The sequence below is a fragment of the Syngnathus leptorhynchus genome, chromosome 4, assembly GCF_054491065.1.
Source record: "Syngnathus leptorhynchus isolate UIUO chromosome 4, UIUO_Slep, whole genome shotgun sequence".
In the NCBI taxonomy this organism is placed as follows: Eukaryota; Metazoa; Chordata; class Actinopteri; order Syngnathiformes; family Syngnathidae; genus Syngnathus; species Syngnathus leptorhynchus.
In genome coordinates this window covers 18,247,858-18,263,112 of record NC_141198.1, presented here as the reverse complement: position 1 = coordinate 18,263,112, position 15,255 = coordinate 18,247,858, and the positions used below count along the sequence as shown (strand labels likewise).

At 40.7% G+C, this 15,255-nt stretch overlaps 1 protein-coding gene and 1 long non-coding RNA gene across 2 annotated transcripts in view; one reads left to right on the top strand and one right to left on the bottom strand.

Annotated features, from left to right (window-relative positions):
• LOC147058604 (uncharacterized) overlaps nt 1-15,255 on the top strand; it is a 113,392-nt gene that overhangs the window by 28,849 nt on the left and 69,288 nt on the right. The window lies entirely within an intron of this gene.
• edil3a (EGF like and discoidin domains 3a) overlaps nt 4,358-15,255 on the bottom strand; it is a 45,595-nt gene continuing 34,697 nt past the window's right edge. Inside the window, exons 8-9 of the mRNA XM_085910490.1 lie at nt 10,308-10,463; nt 4,358-6,658 (exon numbers count right to left, since the gene is read on the bottom strand). Of these exons, the coding sequence (XP_085766616.1) occupies nt 6,509-6,658; nt 10,308-10,463 (306 nt within the window). The 3' untranslated portion in view covers nt 4,358-6,508. The remainder of the gene's footprint in view (nt 6,659-10,307; nt 10,464-15,255) is intronic.

The window sequence follows — 15,255 nt, the reverse complement described above, 5'->3', positions numbered from 1 at the left end:
TTGTCTTTGTAAACATGTCGCCCAAGCAAAGGACAGTGATAGAATTTCGTCACAGCGGGGAGCATTTTATTTTGACGATCGAAAAACATACAACGAAAGAAAAAGAGCAAGAGATGCGTATTGGCGTACGTAGAAAGCGAAATGATTGCTTGATGGAGAATTATTGTTCATATTTGTATGTCCTGCGCTTAGCTTAGTTTTTGTCACCGCAGGGGTGCGTATTCTTTTCAAGAATGGCTCAATCATCATGAAAACGTGGAATCACGTAAGCCGCGAGTCTTATTGTGAGTGGATGTTAGGCTCTCTCTCCATCTGTCAAATGCTGACACGTAATGGAGGTCATGGAACTGTTTGATGAGATAATACCTGCCTGTTCACGTATGTGAACACTTGGCATTTTCCATCATGGTTGTAATTGAATAAATAATTCTAGCTTTTTAATCAATTCTATTTCTAATCATTCTCAAAGTGCTCGTCCCGTCACCTCGGCCACTAAATGTCGACTCGTTTGCCTGTCAGACGTTGGAATTGACAGAAAACCACCGAGTGCACTCCAAAAAAGGATATTGAATGGCAGTTTCATTCCCTTACGTCTTTTGTGTGACAATAGCGAATTGATCATTTTAGGTTTGTACGATGAATATCATCAAATCAAGTGGAATTAGCATGATACATGACAACATGAAATCAAACAATTGATTATATTTCCATGCCGAGATGTCACCAGAAAAATATATCTCGCTAAATGAAAGCATTTTAAATAGATCATTTCATTACGTTCTCTCAACAAATTGCGAACTGCACCCGTGCCGCCTGGACAGTAGTCACGTCGGTATACCGCCACAATGTGATAATGGTTGTTGGCGTGCTTCTCATCAAACAAGCCGTTTCTGATGACCTTTATGTTCATTAGAGCCCGGTGCTAAGTGCAGTGTTACAAACAGGAAGATGGAAATCCATCAGCCTGTCCAACTACTGGCATCATCATTCCTGTAGATGTTCCAGCCTCAAGCCAACAAAAAGTGGTTATACTGTAGTAGGTGGCCTGACCTCAGCAGATGAGAGCCAGCCAGGACAGCTGCGGGGGACAGATGCCATCGTTTGGGGATTTAGAGTGGATTTCACAATATTATTAGGCTGCGCTGTTGCGCTTCCCATGATCCCATTCACTCTGCAGGAACGAGTCCCCAATCCGAGCCAACATTCGTCTGGAGACTTATCAGTCGTACGGCATAGCTCGGAGATTGTGAGTAGGGCTGAATACTGCGTGGAAAGTCCTCATTAGTGTTGAATGTGAGTGAAAGACGCTGAGGTTGGCGCTATCAAAACCATTTCTTTTTTCCAACCTGTCCGATATGTCCTTCTTTATCATATACCTACTTTAACTTTCTGAGCTCTGTTCAGCTTCACTTTTGCCACTTGGTGATTGCTTTTGATTGGAGAAGGTTGAACCTTAGGGACAGAAAAATGTGCTAGGCTGTTTTCTCCAGTCTTTGTTTGACTATGGATGCATATATATTGGTAACTAAGCTATGTGAAATATGTTCATTTGTCCTAAACAGTTTAAAAACACACACACAAAAATTGTGCAAAACTAGAACTTGTTTGCTGACACGAGCTCTGGCGGAGCTGGGGGGGGGGGGGGGGGCACTGTCCCCCTGAAATATGGTTGGACCACCCCCCCAAATGCCATGCCAGCTGGATATTTGAAGTTATTGTCAATTTTGGAAAATGTTGCATGTTGATGTAAATATTTCACGGAAATACACTTAAGTTGAGATGACCAAGGCCACATGGCTTGCTAAGCCCTTGGAGGTATTTCTTACCAGTTGATTGGCAGAGATCCCCACAGAAGTTCCGACTTATCTCGGAGACATCGGGGAAAAGATGGAGTCTAAATGACCTCGCAGAGTATGGACGTGCTGCGCAGTGAAGGTTATTTGAAATAATGCACAATCCCTTCTGATTCTGCCCAAGATGCCCTTGCTCGTTCCTTTCCCCAACAAATGTTTTCTCCATTTGTGTTGTGTTTTCTCACCGCATTGGCATTCTGCTGAAGAGTAATCGAGATCACCCGAATAATGAATGAAGAGAGACTTTAACAGTCTCTTGTGGCTTTCATGGTCATTTTTGTCCCATTCGAATGCGCTACATGTCTGACAAGTCAACCCAAAATAACATTTGCATTGTTTTCATTAGGTGAGCACAAGATTGGCCCAGTTCTGCCCAAAAAAAAAAAAAACTCTCCCCATAGACGACACAAACAAGATAAACAGATATCACACAAAACTTGCTCGCCCTCAATACTGATTGTGACAAAGCGCCACCAAGACAAATTTAGTCCATATAATACATGAGACTAAATATAGCTCAAATGCCAGCTGGTATTGTGATGTTCTACATTTCAGCCGTAAGATGGATGTTGTCATCCCAGATTTTTTTTTTTAGACGTTTTTAAAGAGCATTAAGTGGATGTGCTCTGCTTTGTTCCAGACAAGCTTTAAGAAGCATTAAAGAGCATTTGGAAGATGTCTGATTACGCTCCCACAGAAACTCAAATATGTGAAAGAGATTTGGTTCTAAATGTAGTTGTGGATTTGGTTCCTTTTGGCTGAAAACATTTGCAAAGACTGAGACCTAAGACGTAAGATTACAGAAGGACTGATGGATGATGTGTTTGATTGCCTGTTGACAGTTGCGTGGGACATGTCCACGGCATTTGAGAGCAGAGAGAATGACTTGATTTTTATTCGATATTTCTATTTGAAGCAGCCTGTCACAAATGTTGCACATTTTTTAAATAGTGTTTATTCCCTTCCGCTAACCTGGCGGTCTTTTGATGTGGCACGTCTGCGTGAATCTGCCAATTGTGAAACAGCGACCTAGATTGGAGGATCCATAAAAGCTCGGAAGCATCCACAGCCGCATTGGAGCCAAATTAAAAATCATACTCTTATCTTGTCTCGGAGCATATTTAAAACTAAATATGGTCTATAAAAGTGAAACTCCAACAAGGTTTGAAAGTACACAGCTCAGTTTTGTTTTGGTCCTGTACTCTTGTGATGTCCAAAACATTGTTAAGCATTTCAGAAGCGCATCTGGCTTTGCCGTGTCCATTCCGTATACCCGCCCGCTCCCTCATCAGTCTTTACGATGCTCTTCTCTTCTCTCGTAGTTACCCGTGCGGCGCCCGAGGCGAAGCCGGGGCCGAATAAGACCGCCGTCTTCCTACCGTGCGATCGATTCAATGCCCTGAGAATGAAATGAATGAGAATATTTACAGGCTTGTTTGCAGCCAGCCAGAAAATAGCAAAAAGCACTTCAAGCAAGTAATTCTCCTTTACTCGTTGAAAGGATGTGCTCATTTTAGACAGCCTACTATGCATGTAAGTCATTCTTGAAACCATACAGAGACGGATCACACCTAGGGGGAAACCTAATTCAAATTTGATGAAGGGCCCTTCACACTATCACTCCTAAGTTCATTTTATTTAAACTCTGATTCATTATTTTAGCCACTCCGGTCCATTTGGGCAGATGAAGAAACCAGAGGTGGGTAATAGAGTAGCCAAAAATAGTACTCTAATAAGAAAACGCTCACTTGTATGACTCGGGAAAAGGTATTCTTCGAAATAATTACTGAAGGGGGGGGGCATTATTTATTCATTCGTTCGTTCATTCATTCATTATCTTATTCAATTATTCATCCGTTCGTTCGTTCATTCATCCATCCATCCATCCATCCATCCATCCATCCATCCATCCATCCATCCATCCATCCATCCATCCATCCATTCACGTATTGATGCATTTATTTATTTATTTATTTGCTGAAGTAACTACTTGCATTTTAGTTGCATACACTAGACTAAATAATTTATCTGGAGGGCTGGGGTGTGTGATTTAAATAAGCAGCTTGACATTCTGTGAGAGTATAGAGAATAAAAATGAAGCTGCTGCCTGGAGCCAGTAAGCTTAGATCATCAGACCTACAGTGACTTCCCCAGAGCTGCAGCCGCTTGCCAAGTTGAGGTGAAATCTCTTCTAAAAAAAAAAAAATTGGGAACATATGAATGCAGCTGTGTTTTGATTTTATTTTCCAACTAGTAAATAATTTAAGTATGGTGAGCTTGATATGTGATGGGAGTGTTGTGACCTTACCAAGATGAGCCACACCATCTAGATTCATATGTTGGAAGACCAAACATTTATTCATCTACTATAGGCATTAAAAAGTGCTCCAGAAATATTTGGACAATTAAAAAAGTTAAGATGATGATTTGAAGAAAAGGCAACCACAAAACCTTCACAGATATGGTTTTATTTGTCAAACTGAACTGATTTTTGGGAGTTTTTTTTTTTTTGAACTGTACACAACATCTGGTGTCCCTCAGCTGGCTTGAACCTAACCAGCATTATCCCTCATTACATTTTCTACAAGGACACCCAGGTTGAGCAGATAAAATGACATAGACATACAAAGACACGATGAGTTTCTCTTCCTTTTCTCCCACTTGTACACCACACAAGACAATCATTAGTGAGTGCAAAGTAAAACCTGTGTGGAATGCAACAACTCAAGCATCGTTGTACTATACGCTTCAAACTCATCATGCAAATCTGCTCACGGGCGACAAGGACCAAATACGGGATGAAAAGATTTGGCAGTAAACACATTTTCTTCAAATAAAAATGCTCATTATTTGACAGGTCCATGAAGAATGCAAGTCACGGATTGATGGTTTTTCTGTGTAAATATTGTATTTATACACAATAACACTTCATACAGCGAAAGATGTCTGAGTAAATATTATTACTATTATTTTTATTATTATTTGCTGTGATTGTTCTTGTTTGGACAAAGACTTTTTTTTTTTTTTTTTGCATCCCTAAATTTAAACGCTAAGTGAATGAAACAACTGGTTGGGACATTCAATGAAATCATTTACTTTCTCTTAATACACTTTCATTTTCCGTTTCAGGCTCTAGTGCAATCTAAGATTGGATGTGTTGCCTTTGGACAAGATAAAATAAGCAAATAAATTCCTTCCTGTCATGTGACACGAGAGCTCTTTCACTTCCTCCAAACGTTTTGAACAAATATTAATTGGAGGCCATTATAAAGAACATCCAATTAGTCTAACGCCATTACCAGCCTTTTGTATTCTGAACGAGATATTTTAATCGCTTGTCACTTCCACAGCACGTTACCTACTAATGCACTGCTAGTTTTCCATTGATGTTTTGTCATCGTAGTGCACATTGGAATTATTGTGACAAATATAGCGAGAACCACAAAATACTTCACTTTGAGATCGTAATTGCATCGGCCTTTGAAAGGAAGTATCCCATTCGGATTAAGACGTAATCCGTCTTGAGTTTGAAGAGTGCATTGTCAACTGTTACCATGGTTATTGCAAGCGTGTGAGATCATTGCTTGTGTTGCTGTAGAAATCATCGAGCAGCTCGCCTTTCCAAAAAAAGAGACAATCAAAGTCAATGGTTCACTAATGGACTTAACTCTTACTCACTAACCATTGTGGTTAAATAATAATGCACAGATAATGTATGTGGCTTTTATGAGTGGCATACTGTATATCCTGAGCTTTTGAATAAATTCAGCTGACATATCGACACGACACACTGAAGACAGATTTATAAAAACAACAAAACAAAAATCATTTCAATAAATACAAAACGCACACAAATCTTGGAAAGAATGAACAAATGAATACATAAGAACGTTGGGACATGTCAACATTTGTGTCAATGCTGCAATACAAACGGATGAATCGTTAGGAATATTTATCAACTTCACAATTTTTTTTGTTGTTGTTGTAAATGAATGGGAAAAAAAAAATAAACATCTCGAAATTGAAGTCATTACGTTCCCGGCTGGAGTTATTGACTGATTTGTCGTATTAAGCAGTCCTTTTATTCACGCACCATGCAATTTCCTAGTCTTTTATATATAATACAAGAGCATTAAATAGTGTTTTCTTTGATGCAATAATGCGAGTGCGCATTTAGGTGAAAGCTTGGCCTGACAAATTTCAAGAAAGAATATATTTGACAATATGTTTGTGTGTGCGTGTGTGCGTGTTTGTGTGTTTGGGTGCCAATGCAACATGGCTGACACATATTTTGTTTAAAAAGTGACTCTGTACAATAGTTTGTATGGCAAATCCAGAGTGAGACCCCCCACCCCTCCCAAAACCCGGACCCAAACATGTATCTTACAGTTCTCAGGAACAATAAAAAGGCAAGAATCACACTGTAAGGAAAACTAAATTGACATAAAAAAAAAAAAGAACCGAGCATTAAATTATTGTCCAAATAATAGTTCAGAAATGGTGACCCTTCACAAATTCTTAAAAAAAAAAAAAACTACTGTAAATCAATTTCTTCTTTTTTTTTGTTTTTACAAGTTGCACAGTTTATTTTTCCACTACTGAGTGGCATACGCCGGTATACCGTGAAGACGGGAGAAATGTTGACCCCGAGGCCGTCAGTCTTCCACGGTGCAGCCGAGTACCTCGGCACGCAAAGTGATCCTTCCGTACCACGACCACGGAAGGATACGGATGAACCGAGCGTAGATGGGTGGATCCATCACGTTCTTTCTGTGCGTGTCGTTGTCAAAGTTGCCCTGAAAGACCTGCAAACAGGGAAACATAGCTGAGAGCAAGTAAAACAAAAGAAGACTTGGCGTGTTAGCATCGTGCGAAAATATTTGTACGAGTGGTAAAAATGTCAAAAGTGACATTTAAAGGTAGAAATAGACTTCATTTCAATTTTGGCCCTCACATCTGCCATTTTACGGTCGTGAATTTCCAATCTGCAATTGTAGCTCTCACCTTAATTAAGGTAGCTGGGTTTTTCTAACTATTCTCAGAAATGAAACAAGCTGAAAAATATTTCCAAAGTTCCATTCTTCTATTGTTGGCTTGGCACGGCAAAATATAATCAACATAACACTTTGTGCTGCATGCTGATAGCAATTGTCGCTGGCTCACATGTACACACTGCATTGCAGCCACTGAATCACCCAGGCAACTAATGGAAGCTAAATGAAGTCTGATAATTAATTTATGAATCACTTGGCTTGCAATAAACATTGAAACAACAGTGCGGGGCCCAACTCATGTTTACAAACAGGCAGGATGCAGCATTGCATTGGTAAGTGCTTAATTGACAGTAGACTGAAGTTTATTAAGAGGAAATGAATCTACAGGGGTAGCTTCATTGAAGGATATGATCATTCCAATTAAAAAGCCATGATTATGCCCATTTAATTGGAACGCAATGGGATTCACTGTTGTGCAAAATGGAAAAGAGCAGTGGGCCAAATCCAAACAAATGATGAACGATGGGACATTTTTAAAGCTCATTTTCATTTATTTTTTTTGTAATTCTGAACACTGCTATTATGGGGGTATCGTTGAAACGGATGATCATAGACAACCCACAGGCTTGGAGAATATGAGGCTTTGTGGTGTATATTTTTGAAACAAACTTTGACCTTAAATAACGTTAAAACCTCTTGCCTGAGTATAATGGAAGATGAATTTGGATCAACTAAAATATGGCCCTTTTAACACATGAAGCAATATTTTATAATGATCTGAAATTCATTATCTGCAGATGATGGGTGTTGTATCATTTCATGAAACTCTTACTGACTTACTGTAAATGTACAAATGAAAGGCCCCAAAAGGAGGACAACATTTCTTGGCAAGCAAATAGGCAAAGTCACTCCCTCCCCTTTGTGCCTTCATATAATACTTCATCCTGTTTGAATTTGTTTCTTGCTGCCAAATTTGTTGAGTGTTTACCATTGAATTTTGTTTTCTCATGTGTCACCCTTATCTGTGTCCTGAGACGAGGTTGGCAAAAAATCCTTTAAGTCCTACTTTACAACTTTACGATTCCATCAGAAACTCTGTTTTAATGCCGCAACGTCAACGGACGAGATTGTCAATCCAAACTTGGAGCGATTCATATATTGAGCTCAGACTGTTGGTCGTGACTTTTACTTTCTCATTATAAGGATAGAATTTGCAGCTTAATGTGCAGTATGAAATGTTCCTAATGAAGCTGCATATCCGCCCACTAAATATCTTTAATCAGCCCGAGGCAAGACTGAATTTAATCCTTAATTGCAAACCAATTTGCAATCTCGTCTCTGGGGATCTGCAAAACTCCAGTCATCGGGACTGGATGGAAGATTCTAAAAGAGACACAATTGTGCAACTTGAAATTCTTCCTCCAAACTGACCCTGGAAGTGCAAACTTAGCAATTAACTATTGATTACGTTTTCTGCTATCAGTGCTGTCTTCATATTGCCACGAGAGGCCTTGTGTGCCTTGGGAAAGACAATGTTCCAATGTTTTGTGTAGTCTAAACACCGCATTCTGATTCATGTTGAGTTTGTGGAACAGAATGAAGCAGTAAAATCCACCCATTTTGATCCATCTCAATGACATCACAGTTGCTCAGGTAACAGCCAATCACGGCTCAGCTGTTTTTCCCAGTTTGGTCATGCGAGATTTCCCTGGGCGTAAACAAAAATATACAGTTAGCCTGTCTTTGGCGCGGTGCTGGAACAAAACGGGCCCTTCCCCAAACTGTTGAAAGCAGAAAATTCTCAGAAATGTCTTGGGCCAGAATTAGGATTGACAATGAAAGCCCGATGAATCAGATATGTGACCATCCAGTGAAAGGTCACCCATGTGACACGTCTCTCGTGAAGGAAAGGTAAACAAGAAGATCCCAATATGAGCTGCTGACTGCCCAAATCTGTATTCCGACAGAGGCTCCTCTCTGAATCTCCATCTAACTGCCTTTAGCTGCCGCCATACAAGAGCTGAAGGCGGCGGCTGAGAAGAATACTTAGAGGCATCTAACACTGGGCCCAAACCAAACACACACACATGCTGTCAAGTCCACTATCGGGGTATGGCAGGAGGAGCCACTGGAGTCCAACAGTCAAATGTGTCCTCTGGCATTAATAGCAACTTGAACCGTCAGGGGGTGGAAATGGGGGGGGGGGGGGGGAACACCTTGAAGAATCATACTTGTGAAAGGTCCCCCGGCTCATTCTCGGGACAAAGTGATTGGCATTCTCCGCAGCCCTGCTAAACAAGCCCTCTTCTCTAATACACAGCGCACACGCCGGCAGACCGGCTGTCCTTGTTTTGTTCTCAAGTATATTGCCCAAACAACAAGAGGGAGGTGAAATATCAGATAGATTTAAAATTCATTGTTGCGTACATCCTAGTGAAGGTGCTAAAAATGGAATACCTAGATGAGGCTATGTGGTCTTTTTTTTTTTTTCTTTTTGCTCAACGAAACATTAAGGGAATTTTAGATGACAAAACAGAATTCAACTCACATTCATAGCGACGATCAAGCACCAAAAAAAAACCCCACTTCTTTTTTTTTTATGAAGGAAATATTTCTGCATCACTACAATGCTCCTCCATTGTAGATTTGAATTCATTATTACACATACATCATGTCTTCATCATAGATAAGTCTCAATGTAAAAACAAGCCAATTTGCATTCAAAATTGGAATAACGGTCCAATGAAAGGATGTTATTCTATTTAGCATGATTGTCTGCTTACCTTTCTATGTATTTTATCCCCATCATAAATTTACCAACAACTTCCACACCTTTGCAACACATTCTAATTTCAACTTGCTCTAGCGCAAAGGTCTTCAAAAGATTTCCCCATTTTCCACCGTCATGGTGTCACTCAGTCACAAATAATCACAAGAGGCAGACAGCGCTTATCTGTCAGTAACACAGAGAGCCAGAAAAGTAAACAGCATGGCCAAGACAAAGGTTTTTTAGCTCTGGCCGTATCAACACAGCGGCCACCGCAGCCCCCACCGCCTCCGATGCCGAGGCCGATTGGCGGCGACACGTGTACTCGGCTGAAGGGCCGTAAACAAGATTTTCTCAACGGAACTGGTCAAGCTTGGTTGACGCTACCGTCTTATCTGATCCGAAAGCAGAGAGGCAATATCAGTCTAAAGCCTGGAAGAGAAGATGTCCGAGTGGAAAAAGAGACTCAGCCAGACTACAAAATGGACGTCGGGCATTTTAATCAGCTTCGTCTTTCTTTTTTTTTTTTTTTAATGCTTTTTCTGGAATGTCTTCATCTTTAATGGTGTAATGAATATATAATTCAAAACTTAAGTGTGGGCTCCATCCATGAGCATGTATTTAAAATGACCCCCCCCCCCCCCCCCCCCCCGATATGTGCATTATGCAGAAGGTCGTGTGAACGTTCCATACCTTATCCTTTCCTTGCTTGTCATCTTGGTACACTTTCCACCGCTCTCCGTCATTACTGTACGCCAATTTGTACGAGCCCACAAACTGCACGTGGCCAAAGTCTTTCGCTCCCTGGGTGATTACACCTGTGATCTTGGTAGGCACCAGCAAGTCCACCTAAAGAAACAAAACAAAACAAAAAAAGCTGAGTGAGTGGAAGAGAGACAAAGTGAAGCAGAGTTGAAAAACGCTGATAAGATTAGAAGAATGTTATTTTTGCACGTCTGCGTGGTTTTTTTTTCTTGTCATCATGCAACGAGAGAATTATTGAATAGAAACACGGTCACGAGGGATGGCTTTCATTATTCACGGATATTGAACAGCAGGGGCAAGTTCACAAGCTTCACTAAACAGTGTCGAAATCTCATGCAGTTTCAAAGAGCCGCAAATGTTGATTGGGTTTCATTTCAAATAGGTTCTTTTTTTTCCTTACAAGCAGCTGAAATGTTATAGTGCTTATGGTTTCGAAGTAAAAACATTTGTATTGCAATGGTTGCTTTTACTCATGTAACTTTTGAAAAACATGAGACTCCAAGAAGCTTCCATTCTATTTTTCAAATCATAACATTGTGTGGAACCAATTTTGAGTGTAATTCAATCCAGCGCTAAAATGTTTATTTTTTTTAATTTTTTACTGGAAACACAGATGATGCAACTCACATGAGACCAAGCTGACAAATTTAGAAACTCGAGAGAGTACAAGAGCTACAAAGGTGACCGATCCTTTTGCTGAATATACAACAGTGAGGAAAGATACATCACACTAATTGGCCTAGCCTACATCCGCGATCACAGCGCACTGACAGCGGAACCAAACCGCACCCAGTGTAGGTTAAAAATAATCTTTTCATAAAACATCAGGGTAGGCTCCGCCTTCTGGTTATCTCGTAGCCCACCATATTAGCCAATCTGCAATATCGCAGTGAATAAGTTAAAGGTATCGCTAACGAGGAAGCTATTGCTAGGGCATGTTCATTTTAATTCTGTTCCATTTGCACAGGTTGACTTGATGTTACTCTAAGCAAGCAATCAAGCGTGGCATCCTTGAATCGAAACGCGTAATTGTTATCGCGGGTAGTGGTCAGATAATCCAAAGCACCTTTTTGCAACACCAGCGCTCAGCACTTTGATGGATTAAACTAAATTTGTGAGCGAGATAAGCTTGTTAGAGTCGCACCCCCTCCCCTCCCATGAGCTGGTGCTTGTAGGAATCACTAAACACTGTTGAGATGAATCCATTTTGTGTTTCTTGCATCAGTGGAAAATGAGGAAATACGATCCATGCGCTGCTAACGTTTGTCACCGACATTGTTACACAAGCAGAAGTGACCCTAATTGTCGCGACAGAAGGCAAAAGAGCAACATTTGTACACTTGAGCCCAACAGACACTCTGGTGCTCATTAGCATGAGATTCGCCGGGTATCCCTATTAGGGGTAGCTTTGCTGGTGCAAAATAAACCGACGAGGGCAGTCGCAGGCTTTTTGCTATCTTATAAATACAGCACATGCACGCGTAACATATTGCTGACAGCATCGCTCGAGCTGTGCCGCTTTAGCCGTATGTGGTGAAGCCTCATTTAGACTTCTTAGCCTGCAGCAAATGCATGTTCTCCACTAAGTCACAGTGCAAAGTTCAGAGCACATAAAACTCCCGGAAGCATGAAAGAAACGATGCTATGGACCATTAACTCCACAAACACGGTACGAATGCTGCTTCAAACTGACGAGAACTTTAAAAAAAAATATAGATAAACATTTTGGATTTATCGAAAGAGACAGCCCGGAAAATGCCATTCATACGTACAGTATGAGATGGAGTCAGTAAAATGTATTTATAGAGCACATGAATGCCCAGCAAGTGCTCCACCAAAGTGCAAGAAATACAGCATTTAAAGATAAAAATACATTTACAAAATAGATACAAATCAGAGGTTGAAATTCATCAAACAATTTCAGTCAGAGAGAAAACACAAAGTAAATACAGGTCCAATCGTCTCGAACGATTTGATTTTTCAGATTACTGTCAAACAGAACAGACGAGCGTGGACAATTTAAGATTCTTTGGGTAAGCCAACGTACATCCATGTTTTCAGGGGCCGCGGTGGCCGTCGGGAATTTCAGAAGATTCTCGATTGGCCGGTCCATTTCAAGGTCGTTGGAATCCCTCCCGATGACAATGGTCTCGATTGCTGTCCGACCCGGCCATCGATGAATATTCATTCCCAAGTCGAATTTGGGCGGCTTGAAACTCTCGGAGTGAAAATAGATTTGCTCTAAGGTGACGATCACCACTGTGTTTTGCAATATCCAAAAAAACAAAACCATGCGGATGGTATTTACAAGGAGAAACAAACAAACCTGCAAGACATCAAGGATTGATTCATTTCCTAATGGTCAATTTGGTTAAACGTGTACAGTTGAATCAATCAAATGAGCTGAAACAGATTAGCCAGAAACATAAGAAATGGATTTTGTCTGCCTTAGCGCTGCGCCAAACAAATAAACCTGTGCTCCTTCATTAGTTCAGACCATGCTGGACAAAACAGAATGGATCAGAGGAGGTCATAATGAATGGAAAGCTGATCAGGACCACACTGGAATATCATTTCAACAAATCATAATGTGGCTTCATTTTCATTTACATGCACACGGCGTTATCGTAACACAGAATAATGGCCGAGCTATGACAAGATGCCGTTATCGCTCAATTAACAAGTCCACATATATTTCTGCTTGGATTTTCATCCATGATTTTTTTTCTTTGGTTTGTGCAACATGAATAGCTCTCAATGTGTCATTCTCTATTTAGACAGAAAACGATATAATTGAAGAAAAGTAGTATTCTAGTTTTTCTTGCGCCTCCTCGTGGAGATAACTACAATGTGGCAACCGAGCCTGGTCTCCTCTCCATCAAAAGCACTTTCTCATAAAAAAAAAACACAGAATAACCTCACATTGTGCCATAATGTGAATGTTGCACCTGTGGAAAAATGCTTCTTATCCAGTTTATAGCACCTCATTACGCTAACTTGAATTTAACCCCAGTATGACAAGACGTCATTAATTGCCGAAATGTCTTTTGCATCGGATAACTACATTGAATTCCTTTCGTTCATTTTAAGTGCATAAAAATAAACACTTGACTGGTTTTAAAGGCACTTGATGTAGTGGGCTGAATTACAATCCATATAGCTGCTCACCAGCGTTCCTTTTGAATGAATAGTGTGCAGCGGGCTGAATCCCCCTCCCTATGTAGCCTTCATCACATGCTGAAAAATGTGATGCTGACCGACCTGGCAACGTCTGAAATATCATTTCTGTGACATCAGCCAAATGTGGAATGTAGTAGTCAGTATAGAATGTTACACATCAGCCTGACTTGTTTTGGCAGGACATTACAATGAAGTCAGCCGGTCGCTTGTTCAAAGCACATCTCCGAGCCAAAAGTGTCAACTGGGGGATAAAATATGAGGAGAAAACACAGGGGCGAATGGTGGCAAGCACACAAACAGTTTTACATGGCACGGACATCACCATGCATTAGACACTAGCTCCCTCCTGCACTTCCACACTCCCTCTTTATATGGCAGTGGAGCAATTGTGCAATTTCGGCGTACCTGTTATTCCGAGCGGACATATTTTGGGCTCTACGATGTGCGTAGAATATTTTAAATATCCATTAATTATGGATAAAATAGATGATTTTAAATGAGTTTTCTTTCTGGAGCACATGAGCAATCATGACAAACGCTCACTGGTGAGTTTGTCTGCAGTTTTCCTTTATGAATAAATGGTCAAATATTTTGTTGTTGAATCATTTGATTGGGTCATATTCTTTTTTTTTTCCTCCTTTACAGTCAAGCGTGTGATACGCATTTTGCCTAAAGTTTAATTTAGCATACGCTCGATAAAGAGCTTCAATTAAATTTGTGACTCGCTCCGCATTTAGTCAAGCTTGATCATCACGCCAATCTGTTCAGTGTTTCATGTTACGTATGCCATCGCGTTCCATCCGCAAGCGTTTGCGCTACCTTGGCATTCAATCGAGGTGACACGAAGGGTCTACAAACCATTGTGCAGCGGTTATGCCGGTTTATTAATTGTGGACCTCGTGACGAAAATCTTCCGTGAAGTCATTTCCACATTCATTGGCTCCACAAGACTCACATTTGTCGGTGGAAATGAACAGCACAATGCATACTCACAAGTTTTTGAATCGGCAGTCTTTTTTGCCAGCTATTATCGTTTTGTATTACAAAACGTATTGTAGTATGGCATTGAGATTCGACTGAACAAATCGTAAGCATACCGTAAAATCACTGTCTCGTATTTTTCCCCTTCTCCGACGAGACTCAAAATAATCCGATAAGCATACTAAACTAAAATTAAATATGTTTTTTTTTTTCCAACAATGGGGGGACACTTTTCAGCGCTTCACCTGATGTCGTTGGAGCCACTTAATGGTAGACTCCAACAATACAGATGGAGCCCCAGTTCAGCTTGTCAAGTTTACTCGAAATGGCTGCGGGAACAGATGAAGGGAATTGGCCATGGCAACACCAACAGGAAGGAAATCAAGCGTGATGCTGTGGGTCATTTAAAGCTTTCACGGCAAGGAGAACAACATCTGTGACTTTCATAGTGTGTCAGTAAGAGTGAAGATGAAAAATGGCCCAGATATTGCCTGAGAGCGAGACCCGGTAGATTTCACTCTTTTCTTAATGTTTACCGTGGCTGAGCACGTGACGGACACTGTGACGATATTAGCAATAAGAAGTCTGTTCCGATGTGTGTCCTTGTCGAGAATCCAATCTGCGGCACACGGAGCGTAGCGCGCATCAAAAGAAAGGTGGGCTTCACAAACTTGAAATATTCCTGCGGTCGACATGATTTCGGATCAGTCTTTGA